The sequence below is a fragment of the Lutra lutra genome, chromosome 2, assembly GCF_902655055.1.
Source record: "Lutra lutra chromosome 2, mLutLut1.2, whole genome shotgun sequence".
Taxonomy (NCBI): domain Eukaryota; kingdom Metazoa; phylum Chordata; class Mammalia; order Carnivora; family Mustelidae; genus Lutra; species Lutra lutra.
Window position 1 is genome coordinate 182,664,976 of NC_062279.1, and position 27,203 is coordinate 182,692,178.

Consider the following 27,203-nt stretch of genomic DNA (forward strand, 5'->3'; position numbering starts at 1 on the left):
CTTTCTCCACAGTTTGGCTATTGTTGATAATGCTGCTATACACATTGGGGTACATGTACCCCTGTGAATCTGTATTTTTGTATCTTTTGGGTAAACACCCAGTGGTGCAATTGCAGGGCCATAGGGTTCTACTTTTTGAGGTACCGCCATACTGTTCTCCAGAGTGGCTGCACCAGCTTGCATTCCCATCAACAGGGCAAGAGGGTTCCCCTTTCTCCTCATCCTCACCAACATCTGTTGTTTCCTGGGTTGTTAGTTCTAGCCATTCTGACAGGTGTGGTTTTGATCTGTATTTCCCTGATGATGAGTGACGTTGAGCATCTTTTCATGTGTCTGTTAGCCATTTGTGTGTCTTCTTTGGAAAAATGTCTGTTCATGTTTTCTGCCCATTTCTTAACTGGATTACTTATTTTTGGGTGTTGAGTTGTAAGTTCTTTATAGATTTTGGATATTAACCCTTTATCAGATTGGTCATTTGCAAATGTCTTCTCCCATTCCGGGGTCAACACTAATTTTAATGTGCACGGATATTAGTTTAATCGGTTTGAAAATAAGCACTGTGGTCTCAGTTTTAGGAGTAAAGACCAGCTCCTTTTCAAGGGTGCTTAGTCCTAACTTACTAATTAGTTGTGCAGTCGTTTCTTTTCTTCTTGGTTCAAAGTACAATTTTTCTCCCAAAACATGAAAAGTAAGGGAGACAGCCCCTGACCTTGGACCAGTCTGGGCCACAGTTTATACATGTGTAAAATTCATCTATATCATAAAATGAATGAAGGATTTTGACCAGATTCTGGGCTAGGTGCTCTGGGATAAATCAGTAACTATCTCCAATCAGCTTACAACCTAATAATGGGGTTAGTCTAATATGCAAATAGTAGTCATCTAGAGTACATTGTTAGGTAAATATTACAAACAATATACAGAGGACTACTGGTACTCAAAAAAGGGAGAGGTCACATCTGGTTAAGGCATGGAGACTAGTCTCCTTGGAGGAAATACCATGTGATGGGGTATGACAAAGATGGGTTAGTGATACTGTCATGGGCTGAATGTTTTTATCTCCTCAAAATGCCTACGTTGAAACTCTCACCCCCAGTGTGGTGTACCAGGAGATGGGACCTTTGGACAGTGATTAGGTTTTCAGGAATGCGATGAGTGCCCTTATAAGAAGAGGCCAGAGAGCCAGCTAGGGAGGACACAGCAAGAAGAGCTACCAGGAAGAGAGGCTCCCCCAACACAATGAATCTGCTGGCACCTTGATCTTGGACTCCTTGGCCTCTAGAACTGTGAGAAGTAAATCTCCATTGTTGATAAGCTACCCGGTTTCTCATTATTTTGTAAAAGTAGCCCAAGTGGACCAAGACAGCATTTCAGGGAAGAGGACTTAGAAGACAGGAATGGCACAGAAGTGTGGCAGGAAGACATGAAGGATATTACGGGAACACTGGCCTGAGGTTAGTGAGGCAGGGAAAGGAGAAATTCTGACTCTGCACAGAATAGCACTTTTTAAATAATATGGGACCATCATTCCTGAATCATTCCACAAACTTCAATCACTCTAAAAAATTCAATACACTGTTTGCTTCTGAAATTTTTTTAAAAAAAGATTTGGCCATTAAAGCGGTAAGCATTAGTTATCTGGAAAGAGAGTTTCTGTGACAGTGCTAGAGATATTTCTACACCTAGAGATTTTATTAGCATGAATCTTTCCATCTATACCAATTTGAATATACCAGCTTGCAATATCCTGCCAAACTTCTCAGTTTAATGTCCTCACTTTTCATTAGTTTGTACTTGTATCTGGTTGACATTATTGAATAATAATTAGAAAATAGATGTTTTATCTGTAATTATTAACGTATACTACATGCTGAAATTTCCTGGGAACACCTAGATTTCATGAAGAGAGGCTTTTGGGCTCATGGAATGGATTCCACTGTTGTTATGTGCCTTATGAGAATCAAATTTTCTTGAACTTTATCTTACTACACAGTGATGCGTATATGTGCAAACACCCCCCCAACCCAATTACACTCAAAGATTCATTTCCTATAAGGAATAATTTCTGCCATCCATGAATTGGTATCTAAGCTATTATAAATACTAGAAGAAATTCATCTGTGAAGGTTTCTCTAATAAATGCAAATGAAGAACGGACTTAATTCCGTAACAGCTCAAAGTGTGATGTGTACATATTACAGAGAAGAAAGCAGCAAATGGCTCTAAAGCTTCTGTCATGACACGAAATGCTGTATCCTGTTCTGTTTCATCTCCCTGATAGCAACAGAATTTAAGGGAGAAAAAAACCCCTCTCTAACAGTTCTAGGAACGGATGTTCCTTTTAATTCATAAAGTATTTCACCTATTAAAATTAATTCCTCTTCTTAAGAAATTGCTTTTGGGGCACGTGGGTGGCTCAGTGGGTTAAGCCGCTGCCTTCGGCTCAGGTCATGATCTCAGGGTCCTGGGATCGAGCCCCGCATCGGGCTCTCTGCTCAGCGGGGAGCCTGCTTCCTCCTCTCTCTCTGCCTGCCTCTCTGCCTGCTTGTGCTCTCTCTCTGTCAAATAAATAAATAAATAAATCTTTATTAAAAAAAAAAAAAAGAAAGAAATTGCTTTAAAAAACAGAATTATGGGGGCACCTGGGTGGCTCAGTGGGTTAAGCCTCTGCCTTTGACTCGGGTCATGATCTCAGAGTCCTGGGATCGAGTCCCACATCGGGCTCTGCTCTGCGGAGAGCCTGCTTCCTCCTCTCTCTCTGCCTGCCTCTCTGACTACTTGTGATCTCTCTGTCAAATAAATAAATAAATTCTAAAAAACAAAACAAAACAAAAAAACCCCCAGAATTATGGTTTTGTTTCATTACCTTGGTGGTTTCACACTTTTTTAAAAAAAGGCAATTTGAGGTCGTCTGTCACTATTTGGCATGACAGGGGAAAACACATTAGGCTAAAATACCTAATGTTCTCCCGCGGACAGCCATTTTTTTGGTGATAATTTTAAAGTCAACAGAACTGTTACTAATGAAATACTATGTTTATGAATATCTCCTTCATCCTCATTCATCTGTGTCACAAAGCTTATGGCGAACATGAAACCCACGACTGATAAAGGAAATAAACCTAGTAAAGTGAGATGTTTTTCCTTTAGGGGAAAAAAAAATGTCACCAGGAACTTTATAGTGTCTTGGAAAGAAGACATCAAATACAGTCCTGTTGGATGAATGGCTGTTCCATCTGAAATAAGTTTCCAATATATGCGGAAATATATGTGAATTTCCAATTTGTTTCCAATAAATGAGTGATTTCTATCAGAAGTTTACTGTGATTATAGCTCTTTTAATAACCCAAAATAAAAGATTTCCCATTTGTCAAGTAAACAAAATGACAACACCCAACCATTAACCTTACTGCTTTTATTAAAAGGGTATTTCTAGTATGGGTCTGTGTTCCCTTGTTTCTAATGAGGCCTTTGTACATGCTGTGATCCAAACTGGATATAGCTGACAGATTATGAACTAGGAATTAACACTCACACAACAAGCCTCCCAACAACTGAAGGGAATACAGTCTACTTAAAGTGCATCTCTAAACTGGTCGGTCCCCTCCTGGAAACATTCCTCGTTTCGTGACTCTTCCTTCGGGCCCCATTATCTCTTGGTAATACTGTTCTGGTTTATCTCCCCATCTCAGCCTCCTGCTGCCCACCCTCCACACCTCTGACAGAGAGACTTTGCTAGAACACAAACCAGACGGTGCCTTCCCCTGATGACAGGCGCCTGGCTCTCAGACCGGCCCCCCTCTCTGACTCCTCCTCCATCCAGCCCTCCTGCTCCCCAGGCTCAAGCCTCAGGGCCAGCCTGTTCTTCGGTACACCAGGGCCTTTGTACCTGCTGCCTCCCCAGTCTGGGACACCGCCCCCCCACATCTTCTTGTCACTTAGGTTTCACTTCAAATGCCACCCTACCTTTCTTCTTCACCAATTCCACGTTACTGTTAGATTTTCTCAGTGCAACTAAGAGGAAGATCACTTTCTGATATGTTATTTATATTTTATTTGTCTTACCTGTTTATCATTCCTTTTACTACAATTAAGCTCCAGAAAACCAGGAGCCTTTTTCCACATAGTGCCATATGCCCAGTGCCCAGAATAGCAACCAGCAGGCAGTAGGGGCTCAGGAAACATTGGTTAAATCACTGAATACTTGCATGGCCTGTACTCTCATCTAGGGTTCTGGTATGGTGCTTGTCACAGAATAGGTATCTCTTGAAACAGTGAAAATTCATGACTTGTGATCACCCTGAGGTCAAGTCTAAGTCTTCAGTATGGCACGTAGGACTCTTCTCATCTTGGACCCTATCCATTTCTCCTTTTCCTCCTCCTCCATCCAATTCATTCTCTAGAAATACTCAATTTCCTGCTGTTACCCAAATATACCACGTTATTTCACGTTGCCTTGTCTTTCCACATGTTGTCCCTTTGCCTGCAATGTCCCATATGCCACGAAACCTGTCCTTCACCACCATTACCCCAGTGTACAGCTGATCAGCCTCTCCTGAGTTTTCACAAAGCCCAGGACATGGCTGTTACTAAGTTTCTCATACGGAAATGTAATGCCTTTTTTCCCCAACCTTCTCTGTCTTCCTTAATAGACAATGCACTTCCTCAGAGTAGGGGTCATCAAGCCTTATTCAAACACCTAACTCAATGCCTGGCATGCAGGAAAATCTCAATATTTGTTGAGTTATCTAAACTTAAGCCATACTAGTCATACATTGAAAAAAATGCCAAAATGCCTTCACCTCAAACTCTGGTTACTGTTAAAATTTTTTTTTACACTGTCAGCCTAATAAGAATATGAGACTTCAACTAACTAAAATAGTGGGATCTGGTAACATTAGTTTGATTAACTGTGAAAAAATACAGTATTTTCCTAATAGTTACCAAAGCATTAAAGCACATATGACAAATCTATAGCAATTATAGTTAAAAAAAAAAAAAAGAAGAAAAGAAAGAGTATCTATAATCATCTTAAGGAAAAAAAAAAAACACCAAGAAAACTAATACTTACTTATTTTTGGTCACTCATTAGCTTGGAATCTGGCTTACTTCTCACAGGCCTTTCCAAAAGTCATAATACTAGTAGTTCCAACGTCTTTTAAAAAGGTTTCCTTTAACCAACCGCTAACAGAGCTGGCCTGAGGTTTTAATCCCAATCAGAGCACCAATCACATAAACCCCAACACAAAGCAAAAAGAGAAGAAAAAACAAAAAAGCGGCCCTTCCAAGATCCAGCCCCAAAGAAGATGCTCGCCACCCCCAGGAAGCATCTGTCCATTGACCTAAAATCATACTCGGCAACACGAAAGGCTCATTCAAACACTCAAGATTATTTTTAACCTGCAGGTCATTTCCTTAATCCAGCAGCTTTCCTTTTTTTTTTTTTTTTTTTTAAATGATCAGATTTGTCTATTTCATTTAAAATAACCCAACAGGTTAGAAATACTGGCCACAAATCAGTGTATCAGATGAAAACTCTTTCAAAAGACAAGCGAGGGAGGTAACAGGCTGCTAAAAGGAGCCCAGATTGGCCAAGCACCAGCCCGCCTTTCTCCCCACCTCAGGCAGCTGGCTGTTAGCATTATCTAGAGAAGCCTCCAGACTTGGGGTCTCATCTCTGATTTGAAGCACTTCTTCTGTAGAGACGCTGCCTGTGGAATCTTGAGACTGAAGGAGGAAATCGGGAGGGTCTGGCCTCGTTTCGTCCGCGGCGCCATCATTGTTCAACTGAAGGGAGAGACAGTAGAGTGAGGAGTTCGCTCACGGGTCTGGGATGGTCACAAAGGCCACAAGGAACAGACTGTCATCAGGTAGGTGGGGAGCTTTGTTAGAAAGAGCTTCGTTGACCTCCTACAATGATCTCTGCCCCCACTTTTGTCTCCGATGGAATCGGTGCTGCCTCGGCTCACACAAGGTAGGTCTCACTAGGCAAAAACTACCAACGTGGAAAAGCCCCACGTAACCATGTCTATCTTGACCTGAGAGTCCTTTTTTGGTCCTATATGTAATTTTTAAAAATTTATTGTTTGAATTCACATATGATGTACTACTAGTACAGAGGCAGACTCGCCATCACTCGGAGAGAAGAGGCAACGGTCTCAGCCCCTAAGGGGTGTGCAGCCTCCACGTAAATGCTTAGTCCTGTTGTGCACGGAACGCTGCATTAGCAGTGTAATTTTGAATTTTCATTTCAGCGTGTGCATTGTACCCATGGTGAAATGAAAATCAGAAAAACCAGGACAGAGTAATGACGAGATTGGAAGTTAAGAGGGAAAGCGAGAGCGAATGTCGCCGTCTGGGAAGGTGACCATTTACCATCTGCGTGCGGGAGAGGATCTGGCTTGCGGTGAGCGCCGCTTCTTCCTCGGAGGACTCGTCTGTATCCTCCTGGTTGGTCAGGTTCAGGCTGGGGGTGCTGCTGGAGCACTGGTACTCCTGCAGGGATGGAGTGTCCCCCTTGTCAATACTGTCCAGTGAGCGCCTGCGGACTCCCCAGTTGAAATTGTCCATACTTTCACCCTGGAAAAGCAAGACGTGGTTTCTAAGACGCAGGTATGTGTGCAGGTGGCAAACATGCTACACCAGGAAAACATGTACCCGGATGAAAAGCACTTAATGCATCATCATAAGCAGAGTTTCAATCAGCCCTTCAATGTCTCGAAACTTAAAAACTTCCTTAAATATTTATACTTAAAGAGATCAAAAGATTTGGTTGATCCTGTTTAAACTAAATAGTTTTCTGGACTTTCTATCATGTGTGATCAGGGACCAACTAAACCTACCATCTAGGCCATTTCTATTCTAACACATAAACACAGATGAGACCGTGAGGAAGACACATACGTCACAAATGACAACACATAAACGGTCCACGACACCAGGCTGCAACTTACCTGCAGTTCCTGGTTAGCAAAAAGGAAAACACACAGAATTAGAAAGAACGAAGACAAACATTTAAATATACACTACACTTTGGGGGAAAACTCTTTGTGATTTCTCAAACCCAAAGACTGATTCAAGCTCTGGATTAAGCTCGGAGTAGGAAGCCAACAGGTGATTCAAATTACTTTTTTATGCAAGATATATTATGAAGAAGTCAGAGACAGACACTTAAAACAACATTTCTATGATACACTCTGGCAACACGAACTTTAGGAAAATCTTTGAAATTTACATGGATTTTAATACTTGATACGATGCAAAACTGACTTAAAATACCCACATTCAGTCGACAACATACAGGGTCACAATTATTTTAGTCTGCAGGATGGTTCTGGCTAAACCCATTTTTTGCTATAAAACAGTTTAAGATCAAGATCAAAGCTATCAGAAGATAACCCTGGATAATGTCAAAAGGTCAAGAGGAAATAGGACAGATTTCAATTTCATGCCACTTATGGGTTTATGTAAGTTACGTGTCGGTTACTCTAAACTGATCCTCCTTCTGCAAGGATGTAATTCTTATATTCTCTCGCAAGCCCTGATGTGACAAATTACAACGATTTGGCCAGCCAAATAGGATTTGTCTTCCTTTTTACTCAAGAGGGATGGTCCAGAGTAGAGGTTTTCAAAATTTTTTTAATAAAGCAAAAGAATAATTCTTTAAAAAATTTATTCATTCATAAATAAAAATTTATTTATATTTATTATAAAATAAACATTTATTTATTTGAGAAAATATTTTATTTATTATAAACTTTATTATTTATTATTAAATAAATTTTATTTATTTATTTTTTATTTATTAGAGAACTGTTTTCTCTCTCTCTCTGAGCAGAGAGACCAACTTGGGGCTCGATCCTAGGACCCTGGGATCATGACCCAAACCAAAGGCAGCCACTTAATGACCGAGCCACCCAGGCACCCCAGGAATACTTATTTCAAATGAGATTTAAAATGAAAGTCAACCATGCAAAACTGATGTACAAAACCCAAACTGCTCTGGTTGACAACAGGTAGCCAGGGGCTCTGCCCATTTGGCCCTAGAATCTTTCCCTGTTTCCCAGGCTATCAGAGGCCCTAAAGGTCAAAGTTTGAAAAGCTATCTTCCTACAAGATATTTCAAATATCATTATGTAGTGGCATGCAGCCCTCAATCTTTATTTGGTGAATGAATGAATATGCACGGGGAGCTTTCCAGGTTGGGGGTGATTTAGAAGTTTAATGAACAGTCCCATTTGATTTGTAGCAAAGTGTTTCCTATTACCCTGTTTTAAGCAAGACTATATTTAGGTTTTAAAAAATCTTTATTATTTGATTTGCCTAATTTATGAGGCATAAATTAACACTACCCTCCCCAAATCACCGACTTGAATTAAAGAAAAAACTACATTAAATATCTTTAATCTAATTTGACTAAGGTTCTATTCAAAAACCGTATTTTGGTGGGGGGGGGGTGGGCACCTGGGCAGCTCAGTTTGTTAAGGATCAAACTCTTGATTTCGGCTCAAGCTATGGTCTTAGGATTTTAAGATCAAGGCCTGTGTTGGGCTCCATGCTGGGTGTGGAGCCTGCTTAGGATTCTCTCTCTCTCTTGCTCTCTCTTTCCTTTTCCCCCCACTCTCCCTCCCTCCTGTCAAAGAAAAAAAAAAGAAAAAAAAAAGCCCTATTTGTTACTACTGACATGTTAGGTTATGGGATAAACTTGGAAGCATTTATAGGGTTCTTAAAAAAAAAAAAAAAGGCAAACAAAATAAATAACCTTATCATTACAAACATGTCAGGAGCCTGTCTGCCTTTAGAAATTTTAAACTCAAATGAAAAAAGCAAATAACTACAAAAGATTTAGAAGCTGCTCATGACGCCCTCGAGGTAGGGCCACAGGCCTCTTCGATCTGTTACACTTTCTTACCTGATTATTCAAGCCAGCCCTATTTCCTACAACATATTTTTTCAAATTGGGGATGTGAAATCAATTTTAGAGGGTGATGGCCTGCCACTTTGGGAAAAAAAAAATGGAAGAGAATAGGAAATATCAGTGTGCATAATAGAGTAAGGCTGCATATTCTTTTTTTTTTTTAGTAATCTCTATGCCCCATGTGGGGCCCAAACTCATGACCCCAAGGTCAAGAGTCATATTGCACTGACTGAGCCAGCCAGATGCCCAAGGCTGCATATTCTTGAAACTTTTATTAAATTTAAGCATTTTTAAAGATTATATTTATTTTATTTTAGAGACAGAGAGAGAGAGAGTGCACACTTGAGCAGGAGGAATGGCAGAGGGGGAGAGTCTGCAAGCAGACTCTGTGCTAAATGGGGAGCCCCATGCAGAGCTCCATCCCAGGCCCCACGCAATCATGACCTGAGCCCAAACCAAGAGTCAGAGGCTTCACCGACTGAGCCACCCAGTCGCCCTGAAACTTGAATTTTAAAGGTATGTGTATTTAGATACTTGGACATGATATAAAGTGTATTAACTATGGATTATGGTTAAAAAAAAAACCAACTTTAAAAGCCACTGCCCTACATGGTGCTGAATAAAACTTGTTTTGAGGCTCTGGTGAACCCGGGTCTGCGGGAATATGTCAGTGGTGAGCCATTATGGAAGCCTGTCCACTGCCAAGCTAGTGCAAAGGCATTGGTTGGACCCAGGGCCACCGTGCGCATATCCTCCTTGGTGCAGGGAAGGCTGAAGCATGGACGAGGACCTCCCTACACCGGTCTCCTCTCAGCAGCTAATGCTGTAACATGGCACGGGCCATTACGTTTCACTCCCCCTCACCTATCAGAGCCAAAGAAAAACATCCCTTCAAGAGGGTTAATGAATGTGTACAATTATGTGAGTGACTTTGAATTCTTCGGGGAAAAACATCTCAACTGACAATGGTGTGGCTACTAGATGACAAGCCATTAAGGCTTCTGGAATAGAGATATTTATAAAAATTTTAGAGTGCACATGTTTTAAACCCATGTGCCATAGACGTTTCAGGTTTAGGAGCTGGAAGTTTAGGGGACTGAGCTACAGAAATAGGTCCCTATATAGACCAACACAGTCGAGACAATCCTATTATCCTCACCACAATGACTTTCCAGAAAATAGCTAATGTCCCAGCGTGGCCCAATCATACAATGGGAAATGTGCTAAAAACGTTAGGAGAACAACTTCTCCACTTCCTCTTCTTCAGCACAAGAGCATCTCTGAAGTGACCCTCACTTGCTTTGAACCCTGCCGCTTTGTGGACATAAGCATCTGGCAGAGACCTGCAGAGAGGGGCAGAGCCTCGCTGGCTGCAGAGACATAACCAGAGACCTCACTGAGCCGCATCTGAGTAAGCTCTACCTCTGGCTTCTCTCAGTTCTGTAAGCTAATAAGTCCACCTTCTGAGTTAGTTTCCGTTTCGAAATCACCTACACTGACACACAACTACCAACTTACTCTAGACTGAGTCGGTGTAGAGGAGAAAGCTCTCTGGTGCTAAATGAAATGAGTCATTTGGGGGAGCTGGCTACCTCGTGAAGAAAATGGTGAGGATGTCACAAGTAGAATACCGGTCATATGCCACAGGAGAAAGTTCTAGAAAGCCGAAGCCTTTGTACTCACGTAAGTTCATTTAATTTAACTTAACTTAGTGTAAGTGTCTGTACTTATACTTTAAAATGGTTTTTGATAAATTTTAATACTTTTTTTTTAATCATTTTGCTGCATTTTAACTTGTTTGGCTCATGTGGAACATTTAAGTCTAAGCACGCCCTAAATTAAAGACCTACTTTGGAAGAAACCCATTTTTCACTTTTTATTTTCTGGGGAAAAAATTAAAAATTAGATTTCCTCTTTCCTCTTTTGTTTCAGACTATTGCTACTGACTAATCGTATTAATCATGTTTGTTCCCAATTTAGATTTTTACCTTCTTTTTTTAAAAAAAATTTATGGACATATACATGTGTATATAGTTTCAAGTTTTATTTAAATTCCAGTTAGTTAACATATAATGTAATATTAGTTTCAGGAGAAGTTAGTGATTCATCACTTCCCTACAACAGCCGGTACTCATCGCAAGTGCCCTTCTTAATACCCATCACCCATTTAACTGGATTTGTACCTTTCTGACCTTAACAAGTAAAGATCCTATGGTCAAATCCTTAATTCTCATAAACTTGCAACTGTAAACTATAAATATGATAATGGAGAGCCCACATCCTTACCTCTGCATCTTCCAATTCAACATCTAAAAAGTCAAAATCCTTAAAAACGCCAAACTGCTGTTCGCTGCTGTTATCTTCCGCAGCTACCTCTTCCTCCTGGATCATGTCTTCTGTTGTAGAAATTAGGCTGGTCTGCTGGTCACCGACTTCCAAATCCTCATTAGAAGAAAATACAACCTGAGCCCCGGCCAAAAACAAAAACAAAAACAAAAGCCACCTGTCAGCTTCGTCACTCTGTGTCTGAGGACTGGTGCCTGAGAAGCCACCACAGGTCTCCTCTGTCAATAAACTCCGAGCTTTAATCTGGTTTTCATGTTAACGTCTAACTGACTGAATACTTAATTACCATAACTGCCCAGTGCCACAGAGACCAGTAATATCTCTTTCATTCTTAGTTAATTCCATAAAGTAAGGGAAGCAAGAAGAGGCAAGCAAGGAGATGGAGGCATTTCCATTTCTTCACGGAACAACAGGATTTTTAAAACTTTTACGCGTGCGGTCATGGTTACTCACTGATGGATTCTTTGGAAGGCCAGATTCCGGACCACAGAGAGAAAGCACATTCATTAGCTTTTCTCTTGTTCTTCGCTAAGGGGGAAAAAAAAATTCAAATGTTAGGATTACCGATCAAGAAGGCAAATTCTCGAGCTGTTGTACATATAACAAAATTGATTCTTCTATAAATTTTTGCTTTTGATGGTTTTTTATGTACCTGTGATAACTGTGGCCTTTTCCAACTAACAGGAACCAAGGCATTAGAATTAGAACCAGAAGAAGTGGAGGAAGTACTCCTAGTAACAGCAATGACCTTCGGTTTCCCGTTTCTCCCAGCTGCGCTATGCTGGTCGCCATATTTATTTCCAATGATTGGTGTCTGCACAGAAACAAAAAGTGATGTCTTTTTTAAAATTCATTTTTAAAAGTTTATTTAAGTCATTTCTACAGCCAACGTGGGGCTCAAAACACAGCCCCAAGATCAGGAGTTGCACGCTTGTCTGAAAAAGCCAACCAGGGGCTGCCCATGATGTCGTCTTCTTCTTCTTCTTTTTTTTTTTTTTAAATCTGGAGACTTCGCTTTATTGAAAATGACTCTCTGAGAAGACTACAGAGAGCTTATTCCTATTTTAAATAGAGATCCGCTTTTTTAAAAAATCACCACCTCCTCATGTCTCCTCAGGGTTATAAAATACATCCTCTTTGAAACCTCAGAAAATATTAAGATGATTAAAAAAAAACCACCTGTAATCTTATCACTCAGATTTAACGTCTATTAACATTTTGGTGTTTTTTCCGTTCATATTGCTGTATGTGCTTCAATAATGTACTTCTGCCAATATTCAAGTTAAGTAACAACTCCAAAGAAGAAGATATCTATGTAGCTTCTTACTCCAAATCTGATGTATAACATTTCCAAATTTGTATCAGTAAAAATTCTATGATTATCCAAAACTCATTTATATTTATTCTGGCTTTGTGAAGTATCTTGAATTTATATTTGAAAATAATATTCAAGCTCATCTGTGTATCATCCAAGTAAGTCCCTTTATGATGTGGCTCCTGCTTATCTCCTGGAAGGCAACTTCTACCACACCCGCCTGAAGCTCACACTCCAGCACAACTAACTTGCTGCCATTTTCCAAACACACCACGTTCTCATGGACCTACATTTTGGCACATGCTGCACCCTTTGTATGCAATATTCACCAACCAACCAAACCCGTGATCATCTTTTAATGGGGACGCCAGACTTCCAAGGAGGCCTTCCCTGACACCACACATCCGGGTAATTACATGTGGACATCTGCCAGGCGTTAGGGCCTTGTTTCCACTGCTGTCTTACACGTGAGCCCTGTGGACCTTGTGTGATTCATCTCTGCTCCCCCACTATATCCCCTCTGGCTACGCAGACCAGGTACTTGGGAATTCTTGAGGAAACAAATTGAAAAGAAGCATATCAAGTGTTTTGAGAATTCTTACCACTGCTTTAGACAAGATAATTGGGAACAGGAAAGCCCGGTTTCTCCATCATGCCCTATGCTAGAATTCTGATATTAACTAAAAAATTAGCAACAAACATAATTTCTTTCTATCTAAAAAACATAACCCATAAGCCTGGGATAAATTCTAATACCAAGGCTAAACAGCAAAATATTTTTTTTAATTTTTTATTTTATCATTATTATTTTAAAGATTTTATTCATTTATTTGACAGACAGAGGTCACAAGTAGGCAGAGAGGCAGGCAGAGAGAGAGAGAGAGAGAAAAGCAGGCTCCCTGCTGAGCAGAGAGCCCGATGCAGGACTCGATCCCAGGACACTGAGATCATGACCTGAGCCGAAGGCAGAGGCTTGACCCACTGAGCCACCCAGGTGCCCAAAATAATTTTTTTTAATCTATGTGATCCTGATTGATATAAAACCGATCAGATCTTCCTTTTTTTTTTTTTAAGATTTTATTTATCCATTTGACAGAGAGAGACAGAGAGACACAGCGAAAGAGGGAATACTAGAAGAGGAAGTGGGAGAGGGAGAAGCAGGCTTCCCGCAGAGCAGGGAGCCCAATGCAGGGCTCGATCCCAGGACCCTGGGACCATGACCTGCGTGGAAGGCAGATGCTTAACAACTGAGCCACCCAGGTGCCCCTGGATCTTCCTTTTTTTTTTTTTTTTTTTAAATCATTCTCGACTTCCTTACAATACTTGTTCAGTAACGTCCTTCTTGAAAAATTCCTTCTTTGGCTACTAAAAGATGATTTTCATGGCTCCAAGGCCAATAAGAATGGGTTCCGGTGCTGGGAAAAAAATTGGGGGTTCCCAACAAGGGTCAAAATTTTTTATGTGAGATTTGTGTTAAATATGTGACATAATAAAGGGCCCAGGTTCCCTTCTGCACTGGGCCCTGCGTCACTCGTTAAAGTACTGGGCTTCTCGCGTCTTAGTTTATTTTAGTTTTATTTTTCCTTTCACAATTTTAACTGTCACTGAAGATCCTACATGATTATTTCCATCCAAGTTTTCTTCCAAAACTTCAGATCTTAAAATCTAATTGCCTACTAGGAAGCTTATATGTTTTAGTGTCAGAGTTGGTTTAGCCAAGACTGACCTCATCACCTTCCCATTCCAGCTCAGATCTGTTCTCCTTGCCTTCTCACTCTCTCTGAATGGCACCCAACACTCCTCTCGCTGGCAAAGCTACTGTCCTTGATGCCTCTTCCTCAGTTAGTACACCTCTTCTCCTTCCCAGGAAACCCCATGTGGGACTTCCTCAGGCTTTCTGAAACCCATCCCGACCCTCTTTATTTCCTTGGCAATTGCCTAGAGACATTCCAACATTATTTTTTAATTATTCTAACAGATTCCTTATTGACTTCCCTCTCCTCCACTCTGGTCTATTTTTCCATTCTGTTGCCAGAGTGAATTTCCCAAAATGCAAATCCTACTATTTCCACTCCAGTTACAAATTCTTTAGGAGCTTCTACTGCTTCAAGATAAAACCATCTTGTTATGATGCATGCAAGGTCCTTATGATCTCGCCCCTTCCTGTGCTTTCGGCTACACCTCCCGTCCTACTCTACACCTCCATTCTCTACAGTCTGTGCCGAAATTTCCAGAACACCATGCTTTCTCACACTTAACAAGGCTTCATTCATACATGCTGCTCTTTCTTGCATTAATCTTCCCTCCCCAAACTCCCATATACGCCTGTTAAGGCCTACTTCGTGCTTCAACATGCAGATCAGGTTAGAGGTACACACTGTATCTTCCTACAGTACTTCTGACTTCCAACCAAAGCACTTCTCACAATGTTTATTCACCCATTTTCCCAAGAGTATGTAGGCCTCCCCTAATGACAGGGCTTTTCCCCACCCCCGCCCCATTTTCACAGCACCTGTCGTTTCCTACTAATGAATGGGCGAATAAATGAACAAACGAACATTTCTAATAGAGCACCTTACCTCAGAGATATCAAAATGAAAATCTAAGGTTTTCCCAGGCAACTCCTTAGAGACATTATTAAAAATCTTGGTGAAGGAAATTTCAGGAGAACCTAGATCTCCTCCATAGGTCTTGGGTATATCATTGGGTACAACAAGACTTGCAGAGCGAGATACCACCAGTTTTAATATATTAAGGGCTTCCTTCCAGTAAGGACTCTGGTTTAAAAAAATAATAGGCATATAAAAGTTACAAATACATATTTAACTAAGAACAAAAATTGAGTGGACACTGTAAGCAATGAAAATACTGTTTTTACAAAAACTTTTTATAAATCATTCATTTTGACTTTAAGGTCCTTTAACAGAGGGTCTGAGTTACAACAGGTAAGGAAATTATTTTCTACTGTTGGATTCATGAGACATCATATAGATAATGCTACCAACTCAGAATACCTTGCACTTGTAAATATTAATTTAGAAAGTCTATGTAGTAATCTCACCATAGTGGTAAACAAAGGGGTTGTATATATATGAACTTTCTAGATGCATGAAGTTATGCCTTTAAGACTCCAAACTTAAAATATTTAAAGTCTTGGAGACGATTTTTAATGCATATTTTCTTTTTCAGGCATAAAAATATTTAAAAAAAACTAAAAAAAAAAATCTAGATTTTTCTTGATGGCCCAAGCCCAAATCTGAATGGTAGGATCGGTATGATTTCTAATTTTGATTGATCATTACAGCTAAAGTGATGTTCTCAGGGGTTACTGAGTTGTATAGGGTGAGTTTTCCCCCTATATTTGTGGCTGTGTCGTCTTCTGATTGGCCAGTGGGGTGGTAAAGAGGCGAGGTTATTGGAGTTATTAAGGTCTTTGAGTTATTTTTCTGCTTTTAGTTTTGTGTATTTCTACCAACATAATTTAAAAATGATTTACATGACCACAACAGATACTTGTAGAGAAGAAGAAGCAATTTCTTTTTCTTTTTCTTTCTCTTTTTTTTTTTTCCCCAGCAAGAGTGTACATGTGCAAGTGGGGGCGGGGACTCCCCCCACACCCAGAGAGAGAGAGAGAGAGAGAGAGAGAGACTCTCGAGCAGGCTCCACACCCAGCACGGAGTCCCACACGGGGCTCGCTCTCAGATTTGGATGCTTTATCAACTGAGCCACTCAGGAGCCCAAAGAAGAATCAATTTCTAATAAAGAATTTATAGTATTATTATTATTTTTTGCCATCTATTGAAAAGCATACACATTAAAAAACTGCTTTTTTTTTTTTCTGACTTATGGTCACAAAATTACACCTCAACCTGTGCTCTACATACTGTGTCACAGTTGACCAATCTGAGGGGAAAATGTCACTAAAACGATAACCAACAGCAAGTGAAACGTCTTTGGCAGAACTGAGTCATCCAATTTCTTTAATAACATCTTAGTATGAGGATGCCTAAAGCACAAAATATTTAACAATTATAAAAACGTCCACATAGATATTGTGACATTTTAAGCACGTACGTCACTGTAAAAACAAACAAGTAGCTTATATTTAGCAAAGTTATGACATTTTTTCTGACAGAAATAATTAGAAGCTCTGGACACTGTAAAAAGTTAAAACTTCTTCAGGGATGTTTCTATAAATTATACTGGCAGTTGTGCTTGAAATATAAAAGATTATCAGGAGGAGTTCTATTCTGTGAAATATTTTATGTTTGAATAAAGCAGAAGTCACTAACTGTGATGGCCCATCAGCTAAATATGACTTGGGTTCACATAAAATTTAAGAAATTTGGGTCAACATTTTGAAATTAGGAGATTTTAGAGAAAAACCCACATTTCCAGGTTCTCTACAAAAGTTATGTGTTCTTGCCACACTGGATCTGTCCTCCAACATGGAAGCCATTAGGGAAAGCTAAGTTGTGCTGTTCCTTTTGGATGGGTAATATGCCACTCACTTAGTCAGAAATCTATGCCCTCTTGTGATCTCTCGCTTGCCCAGTGGACAAGTGAGCCTGTGGTTCTGAACATAAAAAAAAAATGCATCTACACTTTATAAATTAGTCATTTAATGTGGTATGTGTCTCTGTGGGAGACCTAGCAAATATCTGATGAGTTAACTTCTTGATGCCTTAAGAAGAAAAGAGAAATGTTCTTTAGAAAAAAACATGTAATTGTTATTCAGTTGTTACTCGGTGAAACATTATTCACTGAGAAAGAAGATAGAGAAGATAAACAGGGTCACCAAGGAATCTTATGCTTTTTGAATATTTGCATATTCAAAATATTGCATATTTGTATATTGCATATTTGAATATTCACTGACTGTCAGGGGAATATAAAAATTTGGGGAATTTGGATTACCTAATAGAATAATGAAAACCAACACAGTTTTATTACTTTTAGATATGGGCTACAACAAAACTCATTGCTAGCCAAGTTATTTCCATTTGTAAGTTTTGCTTTAGCGAATGCAATATAACTGGAGTAGAAACAAAATATTAATTTGTTTAGGCTCTTTTTTTTTTTTTTTTAAAGATTTTATTTATTTATTTGACAGAGATCACAAGTAGGCAGAGAGGCAGGCAGAGAGAGAGGGGGAAGCAGGCTCCCCGCTGAGCAGAGAACCCGATGCGGGGCTTGATCCCAGGACCTTGATCCCAGGACCCTGAGATCATGACCTGAGCTGAAGGCAGAGGCTTTAACCCACTGAGCCACCCAGGCGCCCCTAATTTGTTTAGGCTCTTAAGAGAATTTTTCTCTTTGATAAGTTGTATCCACAATACTGATCTGCTCAGCAAGGCCTTTCCTAACAGGTAATTCAAAGGTGAAATTCAGTACAGACCAGATTGACTTGTCATCATTTACATGAAACCAAGTTTGATTTCCTACATTCTATATCTGGGCTTCCTGTACCAGACACAGAAAGCAAGTCTAAAATACAGACTCTATGAAGAGCTCTTCTGTTTCTGAAAGTAGCATTTGTTTACTATGTAGAACCTGGTGAGTAGCAGGAAGGCCCAAAAGAGTCATAAGTGTACTGTCCAGAGGTGACGAGAGCTGCCATCTGTGTACATTCTTTCCAGTCATTACTGAAATGTATATCACAGATACAATGATTCAGCAAAATTAGGAGTCATGCCAATCCTACCATTCAGATTTTGCTTGTTGTCACTTACATTAAGAACATCTTTTCCATGTTATAAATATTCCTGGAAACATGACTTATGGACTAACCTACTTCTCTACTCTGGGACCTTTACAGGGCTTTTTTATGATTATAAATGGTTTTGCAATGAATGATTCTGTACATAAATTTTGTGTTCACTCACCTGTACGTATTTGCCAATAATCTTTATGATTTCCAGATTAAACTGCTTGACTGGGGCCGCAGAGAGGTCAATGTGACTCAAAAGACTATAGATGATCTGTAGTAACGATTGCTGCATGCTGGACAATCCTTTTTCTAACAGCTAAAATAGTATTAAAAAGGATACTTTCATTAGGTTAAGGAAAATTCAATATTTATATTTATGATATTGAAAACATAACAGATTTAATCCATGATTTTATGGTTAGATGAGAAATCCACAAAATAATATATAATAAAGGTAAAAGATAATGTCTGTTACTGTTACTTGTCCTTGTTGAGAAAGGATCAATAATTACTTTTCATTTTAATCTTAGTTTTTTTTCATTTCCTTAACTAATTTAAATTGACCACCATTTATTCTAGGTTAAGAAAAAAAATCATTATACCACCATTACCAAAGAATACCTACCCCCAAACCATTCATACCAGGCACCTATCAGCTATGTGATCTTGGACAAGTTTCTTAACCTCTGATTAACCATGATTTTTTTTTAATTTTTAAATTAACATATAATGTATTATTAGCCCCAGGGGTACAGGTGTGTGAATCACCAGGTTTACACAATTCACAGCACTCACCATAGCACATACCTTCCCCAATGTCCATAAGATTTTTAAAAAAATAATAAAATAATCATGTGATTCCTGGGTGGCTTAGTTGGTTAAGTGTCTGCCTTCGGCTCGGGTCATGATTTCAGGGTCCTGGGATCGAGCCCCATGTCGGGCTCCCTGCTCTGCTGGGGAGTCAGCTTCTCCCTCTGCCTCTGCCCTTCACCACCCACCCCCGCTCATGCTCACTCTGTCTCAAATAAATAAAATCTTAAAAAAAAAGAAAATACTATCTAAATTTCATATTGTTTATGTAACTGATTTCAGTACTGTTGTCAGTAATAATTTCCAAATTAATAATAATAATAAAACAAGGATAACTCACACTACTGAGGGTAACATCTGGGGCAAAGCATTCTCTCTACAGAGTGAAAACCAGTCACATATGTGGTACACACAGGCTGTCCTGTCCCAGTTCCAGACTCCATGACCCCAGGATGGGAGAACTAGGGCTACCTTAGTGGTGAGCTTGATGGCGACACCAATGTGAAGCTGATCTAAGGAGCTTGACTTCAAAGCTAATGAAGGAACAGGCTGAAGAAGTTAGCCTTGGTTTTATGTTGGCTCTTGTCCTAAAGAGCCAACATAAAATAAAATAAGATAAGCCTAGCTAGAGACTTGCATTTATTCAGGTTAAGAAGCTGCTACACAGATAGTTCCCATTATCAGCTCTCTCTGTTTTGTTGTTTCAGATTTTTTTTTAAAAAGTACTCTCTACACCCCCCAATGTGGGGCTTGAACTCACAACCCCGAGATCAGGAGTTGCATGCTTCACTGACTGAGCCAGCCTGGTGCCCCTGCCCCATCAGAATCTCTCCTAAATCTAAGGTTGATGGTAGCAAACCTATCAAAAGCAACACCTTAAAAATGCACACCAGTCCTAAAGCATGCTATTAAAGTCAATATCTGCGACATAGCTAGGCTTAACAGTGTCATGAGCAATATTTAAAATGTTTACTGAGTTATGAATAATTTCTTTTAAGCTGATACAGTGTTTTACATTTAATTTTTAGAGGTCAAGTTTTTGTTTTGTTTTGTTTTTTTAAAGATTTTATTTGTTTATTTAACATAGATCACAAGTAGGCAGAGAGGCAGGCAGAGAGAGAGAGGGAAGCAGGCTCCCTGCTGAGCAGAGAGCCTGATGCGGAACTTGATCCCAAGACCCTGAGATCATGACCTGAGCTGAAGGCAGAGACTTAACCCACTGAGCCACCCAGGCACCCTAGAGGTCAAGTTTTAAAAAGGAAGGTATCACTTTATTATAAGTGGACAAGCATTTTTAGTAACTCGGACTTTTTGAGGTTCTTTGTGGATATCTAACAATTTACTTTTTTAGGTATGAAGTTAGTTCCTCAACAAATAAATATTTACTTTCTATGTCGTTGTAGGGCTAGTGTTTTTATAATTCCATCTTTAGCCACCCAAATCATATTTTCGAACAGGAAGCAAAAGTATCATTAAAATAAGAACTTAGCCAGGAGAAAAAGCCTTTGCATGCTATATTATTCTAGAATGGATTTCAAAGTCAAGAACTAATTTTTTTAGAAGCAAAAATTATAACCATTCTCTAGGATCAAGACCACTGAAAACCCATTTTTAATTTGAAATAAAGGTGAAATGTACATTTTTTTTGAGTTTTATGTCACTTAAGGACAGTGAATGAGAAAATACACACTGAAAATGAAAATGAAAAAAAGAAACCAAACCCTTATACTTGACAGTATACTTTATACTTTCTTTCTACTTGAAAGGAACTACCCATATTTTCCTTTCAAAAAGGATGTTATCTATATTCACTTTCAAAGACAATTTCAAGATTCGTCAGTATCAGTACTGCTTCTAGAACTAAGTCTACTTGAAAATTTTCCCACAGAAGAGTTAAAAAGGACTTTTTTTTTCCCTTTTGGTAAATTTACCTCTGCAAGGTAAGTCACAAGATTGAACGTAGCATCTGAGAAGGAGTCATGCAGATATCTACATACGACGTTGATCCAGTTGGAACAGTCCCTAGAATAGGTGTGCGCGCTGTACAAGCTCATCATATGAGCCAGGTTGACAAGCGCTGGGCATTTTTCTTCTGCACACACCTAAAAAAACAAAGGAGAAAATTTCACTCACCTAAAAGAAAGCCAATTCAAAGTTCAAACCTTATTTTTTATTTTATTTTATTTTATTTTTAAATATTTTAAATTTATTTATTTGACAGAGAGAGATCACAAGCAGGCAGAGAGGCAGGCAGAGAGAGAGGAGGAAGCAGGCTCCCTGCTGAGCAGAGAGCCCGATGCAGGGCTCGATCCCAGGACCCTGAGATCATGACCTGAGCCACCCAGGTGCCCCTTCAAACTTTATTTTATACAAAATGTGTTTATTCAATAATTTAGAGGTAGATGTTGAAGCTTTAATGCATTTTATTTTAATACAGTAGAAGAGAGAGGAAACTAGCAAGAGGCATTCTTGAGAGAATAACTTAATGGGTAACATGGAAAGATGATTATGATGTCGAGAACTCCCATGGCGGTTAAATAGTAGGACTTCTGTTTTTGTCAGTCTGATGCTTTGTAAAGCTGCCTCTGGCAAAACCCATACGTGGTTTTGGAAATGGTACATATCATTAGCAGCTGTCCTGTAAAGAGTTTTGTTTTGTAAAATCCCTACGTGGTTGGTTCAGTGCACATTAACGCAACAGGCAGGCTCCATTGGGGTTGAGAGACGCTGAGCCAGAGCAGAAAGGCTTTTGTCTCAAGCTCCCCTGGTTCTCTGAGTAGGACAGTCAACTGCAGAGGCTCTCACATGCGTGACCTATTCAAAGGACTTCCTTGGGGCTCTGATGAAACCCTGAGTTCTGCCTCTCCAGGCCATCCTGCAGGACCCCGTGCATGAGAGCCTGCAGGACGGACCTCAGATCACTCTTCTGGAAACCTCCGCAAACTCTTAAGGTCCTTGGCCAGTAAGTTAAGGCCACTTCAAAATGTGCAGACTTCCTAGAGTTTGTCTGATCCAGTATTACAGAACCTCAATCAAGTACCCTTGACCCCTGAACAACGGCGGAGGCACAGGGGGTGCGGTTCCACTTATATGCAGATTCTTTTTGATAAATACAGGATAGGACTGTACAGGTATTTTCTCTTACAATTTTTGTAGTAACATTTTCCGTGCTCTAGCTTACTTTATTGTAAGAATATAGTATATGATACAGGTAATATACAAAATATGTGTTAACTGATCTGTTTACATTATCGGTAGGGCTTACAGTCAACAGGACATTAGCAATTACTTTTGGGGAGAGTAAAAAGTCTTTTGCGATTTTCAGCAGTGCAGGGGGTTGTGCCCCAACCACTGTGTTGTTCAAGGTCAACTGCAGAATATTACCTTTTAAAATATATGTACTTTTCAACTTTCAGATGAACGTAACTATTACTCAGACTCATCATGTGGATGTTATCACTGGATAGGCCTGAAACAGGAAGGCATGCGAGACTGCGGACTCCTAACAGTATCTTGGAAGTTATTTTATAAGATTGTTAAAAGAAGCTAGTTTCATGCACTACCCTTTTACCCATAAGACAGACGGGGTAGGCAGAAAAAAAAATTTTCTTGATGTTTATTTGTATTTCAAAATCCAATAATCATACTATTTTTAAAAATCACATAATTTTAAAATTTTACAACTTATTATCTTTTTAGGAATCATCTTACTATTTTAAAGTAAGTTCTTTAATATTAAAGCATTCCTTCCTGAAAAATAAGTCATTCTTAAAGAACTCTTCTGTCCTTAAAAAATATTTTTTTTAAAGCATGATTTTTTAAAAAACCTGTTGCTGAAGAGGAAGAAATTGTTAGGAATAGATGCTGTGTAATTGTAAAGACAATGGCTTAGATTTAATTTTGGAATTTTTGAATGACCGGGTTAACGTATGACCCCAGAAGAGTATGTCTTATAAGCAAACATTTTTAGCATACTATTTTTACTATAATGAATAGCTTAAAAGGACAATGTTTGTCCTAAGTGTTGCCTTACTTTGAAGTTCTGTGCTCTCCACGGGCACAAACAGAACCAGGGATATTTGCATAATGAGGAAGCACATAATGGCAGAAAATGACTTTCGACAGTTTTAAGTGAGAGGATAATTAAGGAATAATTTAATTCATATCCTGCAGGTTGCTGAAAGCAGACAGAGGGAACCTTTGTGTCCCACTCAACAGGAAGAAAAACAGACTTAAAAACAATTTATGACTCATAGAAAGTTGTGTTTGGTTTCTTAATAATAGAAAGGTATCTGGGAGTTTCCTGTGCTTCCACAGCCTTTGGGCCAGCCCAGGCTGGGCTCCTGGCTTGGGTCAGCATTCGGAAGGAGGGTCTCCAACAGCATCCCCTGCCATTCTAACTAAATGCTCCTACTTCCCTCATTAAAGGACTGGTGCTTTTTATGTTTTGAAATGCCAAAGTAAGCCAATTTACTTTTTTCCTCTTTATATGTTCTTTCTTACCTCTCACCAAAAAAAAAAAAAAAAAAAAAAAAAAAAAGAACTTGTTTACGACATTCTTTTAATGACAGGTTATTAGAATATTAAAGTGAACAATATTTTAATAAATTATTTTATTAAAGCTCCTGTCTAGTAAATAAATTATTTTATATCACTTTCAGAACTCATTAATGCAAATACATGTTGTTGGGGCTTTATTAGGCAATCATTTTCAAAATTAAGATAGGTTTCCACTAACTACAGTAATGGCTCTTCTATTTATTTATTTATTTATTTATAAAAAAGATTTTTATTTATTTATTTATTTGACAGACAGAGATCACAAGTAGGCAGAGAGGCAGGCAGAGAGAGAGGAAGGGAAGCAGGCTCCCTGCTGAGCAGAGAGCCTGGTGCAGGGGGGGGGCTTGATCTGGGATCATGACCTGAGCGGAAGGCAGAGGCTCGAACCCACTGAGCCACCCAGGTGCCCCAATGGCTCTTCTTTTTAAATGCGTGCTTTTCAAACGGTTATGTTAAAGATCTCTCCATATCTAATTTATTAATTTAGCAATTTAATCAGAGAGGGATTCAACAGCATACTTTATTAAATATTACCTTGTCATTTATTAACGAGTATCTCTCAAATTAACAGAAAGGATTCTCTGTGTGTGGCTGTTAACAGGATTCATGGGGCTGGGGCAGCTCAGAAATGACTTTGCACTTGCCCGTGCTGGGATCCGGGCCCTGGAGAGGCGGGTGCTCTCTTTGGCTTTCTGCGTGCTTGCCCTTTCCATCTACTGTTGTGCTACTTAAATGACCTGTAGCTATTTAAAGATTTGCTTATATAAAAAAGCTCGTTCAGAGAATTTCACTTGCTTATTCCCTTTTATTGCAAAAGGGTTATCTTCTTTCTGTTGTTATTCACTCATCTCCCCCAGTTCAGCTGATTTCCTATTGTACGTACAAGGCTTGGAAATTTAGAGAATGCCTTCTCATGACTGTTTATATTTTCAGTCTGTAAAGCCCTTCTTCCAAGACTCAATAATTGACAGAAAAATAAAAGGAAAAAGAAAGAAAATTAAGAATTAAGTTTAAGCAGAAGGCAAGGTTCTTTATTGTTCTTGAAATTATTAAAAAGTTAATAAAAATCATACTCTTCTTTAAAATTATGATTAAGAGCTCTAACACTTTCAAACAAATGTTAACGGATGATTTAAAAATCGGTACATCCCTGTTTCAGAAACCTTCGAAGGAAAGAAAATAAGGAACAGAATGAAGCCAACAAAGAGAGGTGAAGAGAATGTTAAAAGGAAAAGGGCAAAAGTAAGGGGAGAGAGAACTTTTGGAGTCACAGAGTGTAGTATGCCCTCTTCTTCTCATGGCCTTTGCAAATGCAATTTCTCCTGCCTGGAAACCTAACCTCACCCCCCTGCTCCTTGTTTCTTATCCAGGGATCTTATTTTGATTTATCCTATTCAGCCTTCAGTGTCTAGGCAGACTTTTGCTCTCTGTGCCCCTGGAGACCTGTCTTTTCCTTGCACACTTATCAGACTCTAGGGGACTGTCTACTTACTTGCTAGCACCCCTACTCTAAGACCCACAGGGGCAAATATTCTGTCTCCTTTGATTATCACTGCATTTCTGGCACCCAACCCAGTGCTCAGCAAATATCTGGTAAAACGAATGAACTGGAGACCGACAGAAAGGTAGAAGACAAAGTAGGGAAACGGAGCAGAAAAAGACTTGACTCAGAGGAGCATTACGCTAAACAAATAATTTTATTCACTGTGATTTGAAGAGTGGTAGCTTACAGCATTACTTTAAAACGCCTTGAGATGCATGAAAAGAATAAAAATTTAGACGTGAAATTCACAGAGGAAGTGACAGCAGAAAGACTTAAGAGATTTCCCCCTTTAAGATAAACTCCAGAAAAATTTCCCTTTAGCGTTCTCTGTCAGCATAACATTTGCTTACCTTTGCTATTCGACTAGCTGTTTCTTTGCAAAACTGAGTTGGGCTGTCAAAATGCTGGATTAAGTGAGGCAGTAAGCAAAGGATGTTAAGAGGAAAGCCTATCAAAAAAAAAAAGCAAACAATAACCAATTTTATTGCACATGACTTTAAAAACCAAAGGTACTTTCTTCATGGTTCACGGAAACCATTTTCTTTTTATTTCTTGGAACACCTGACCTTCTACTATCTTTTTTTTGGTTTGGTTTGGTTTGGTTTGGTTTTGCTTTTACCAAGGAACTGAAGCTATCTCGCATACTCAAACAAACAAGCAAGCAAATCAACCCGTGACCCTGTGTGGAAAAGCGGAAATTAGTAGACTTCAAAACACATTAGTCTACACTTCACTCCATTCAAAAGCAGAGAGCTGCTGCAATTCTATTAACATCACCTGACAGCTGGGAAGGATCCACCAGCGTGAGTTTGGAGACAGCGATGAGTTTACTGAGGAGGTTCACGGTCATCTCTTGTGTAGAGACTGAGGTAAAACCCTTAAGGAAGAGCTGCTGAAGGCCTGGAAAGTTATTCCATTTCAATTTGCTTTGTACATTTTCGATCTTCTCTCGACTCTCCGATTTATCCAAAGGCAAGTGGATAAGCAGTTTGTTCAGAAGCCTGAGTGCTAGGAGGTACTCATACTCATAATCGGATTCTAGTAACGATGCTGCTATCCAAAAGATGGTGGCCATCAAGTTGGTAGGCTCAGTAGTGGACTGCACGTCGTACATTCCCTTCTCTCTCAGAGAGGAGAGGCTTCTAGTCCTTGCTAAGCTATTGCTATGGTTTATCCGTCCGTCCGTTATATCCAGTGTGTTACTCCGCCGCCGGTCACCTCTTCGGTCACCGATGAAACTTAGTCTCAGAGAGTTACTTCTTGCATTGCTGTTGTATCCCAAGTAACTGCTACTATTAATGGGGCTTGTGCTTAGATTGAGTTGTCCAGTGCTTTTCCTGTTAGCTGCATACTTGTTTCCCAGTATAGGGTCATGGTATGAGGTTCTGGACCAAAAAATAAAAAGGAAGAAAGAAAAGATAAATGCATGTACCATCACTTCTTGGGCTAGCTCAATTTTACTCTTGAAAACACTGAAAAAGCACTGTTAATCAGGAAAAATTATGTTAGAGGGTATCTGACTTGGCTTATTCAAATTTCGGAAGCGAAATGTACAACAGTATCTTTCCTGCCGTGGCTGACTGTGTCCCGTGAGCTGGATGTCGTTTGATTTGAAGTAAAAATTCCGCCACAATAATCACTGGCAACTTTCAGCTCTAGGATTTAGTCCAAAGCAGACCTCATTTGTCTTATCCCCAGACCTGATGGTTCCCGTGTCCTTATTTCTGTCAATGCACACCCTTTCCCCCCAAAAATCAAGCTCCAAAATTTATTTTTGATCTCTCCTTTTCCCTCACATCCAATTATCATTGATTTCATAAAAATAATGACAGAATGCTGCTTATAGTTACCAGCAGCATGCAAAGTGCTAGGAATACTGAAGTCTGTTGGGAGACAGGGAGATGTAAACATTTATAGCTTGTTAATTACTGTTATCCAACTCTGAAGAGAACCCCCAAAATGGAATAATTTATACCGCCCTCGGGGAGTTCGAAATGCTTGG

The 27,203-nt window shown here is 39.4% G+C and overlaps 1 protein-coding gene across 8 annotated transcripts in view; it reads right to left on the bottom strand.

The window, feature by feature from the left end:
* Positions 1–27,203, bottom strand: part of FRYL (FRY like transcription coactivator) — a 263,771-nt gene that overhangs the window by 21,290 nt on the left and 215,278 nt on the right. For 5 of the 8 annotated variants that reach the window (XM_047719250.1, XM_047719249.1, XM_047719246.1 and 2 more), the window contains 10 exons: positions 25,979–26,592; positions 25,552–25,649; positions 21,030–21,200; positions 18,464–18,604; positions 15,158–15,355; positions 11,916–12,077; positions 11,717–11,791; positions 11,204–11,380; positions 6,376–6,579; positions 5,620–5,787 (listed from right to left, as the gene is read on the bottom strand). In XM_047719250.1, coding sequence (XP_047575206.1) covers positions 5,620–5,787; positions 6,376–6,579; positions 11,204–11,380; positions 11,717–11,791; positions 11,916–12,077; positions 15,158–15,355; positions 18,464–18,604; positions 21,030–21,200; positions 25,552–25,649; positions 25,979–26,592 — 2,008 coding nt within the window. The remainder of the gene's footprint in view (positions 1–5,619; positions 5,788–6,375; positions 6,580–11,203; positions 11,381–11,716; positions 11,792–11,915; positions 12,078–15,157; positions 15,356–18,463; positions 18,605–21,029; positions 21,201–25,551; positions 25,650–25,978; positions 26,593–27,203) is intronic. The other 3 variants (XM_047719247.1, XM_047719244.1, XM_047719248.1) reach the window with 1 other exon arrangement.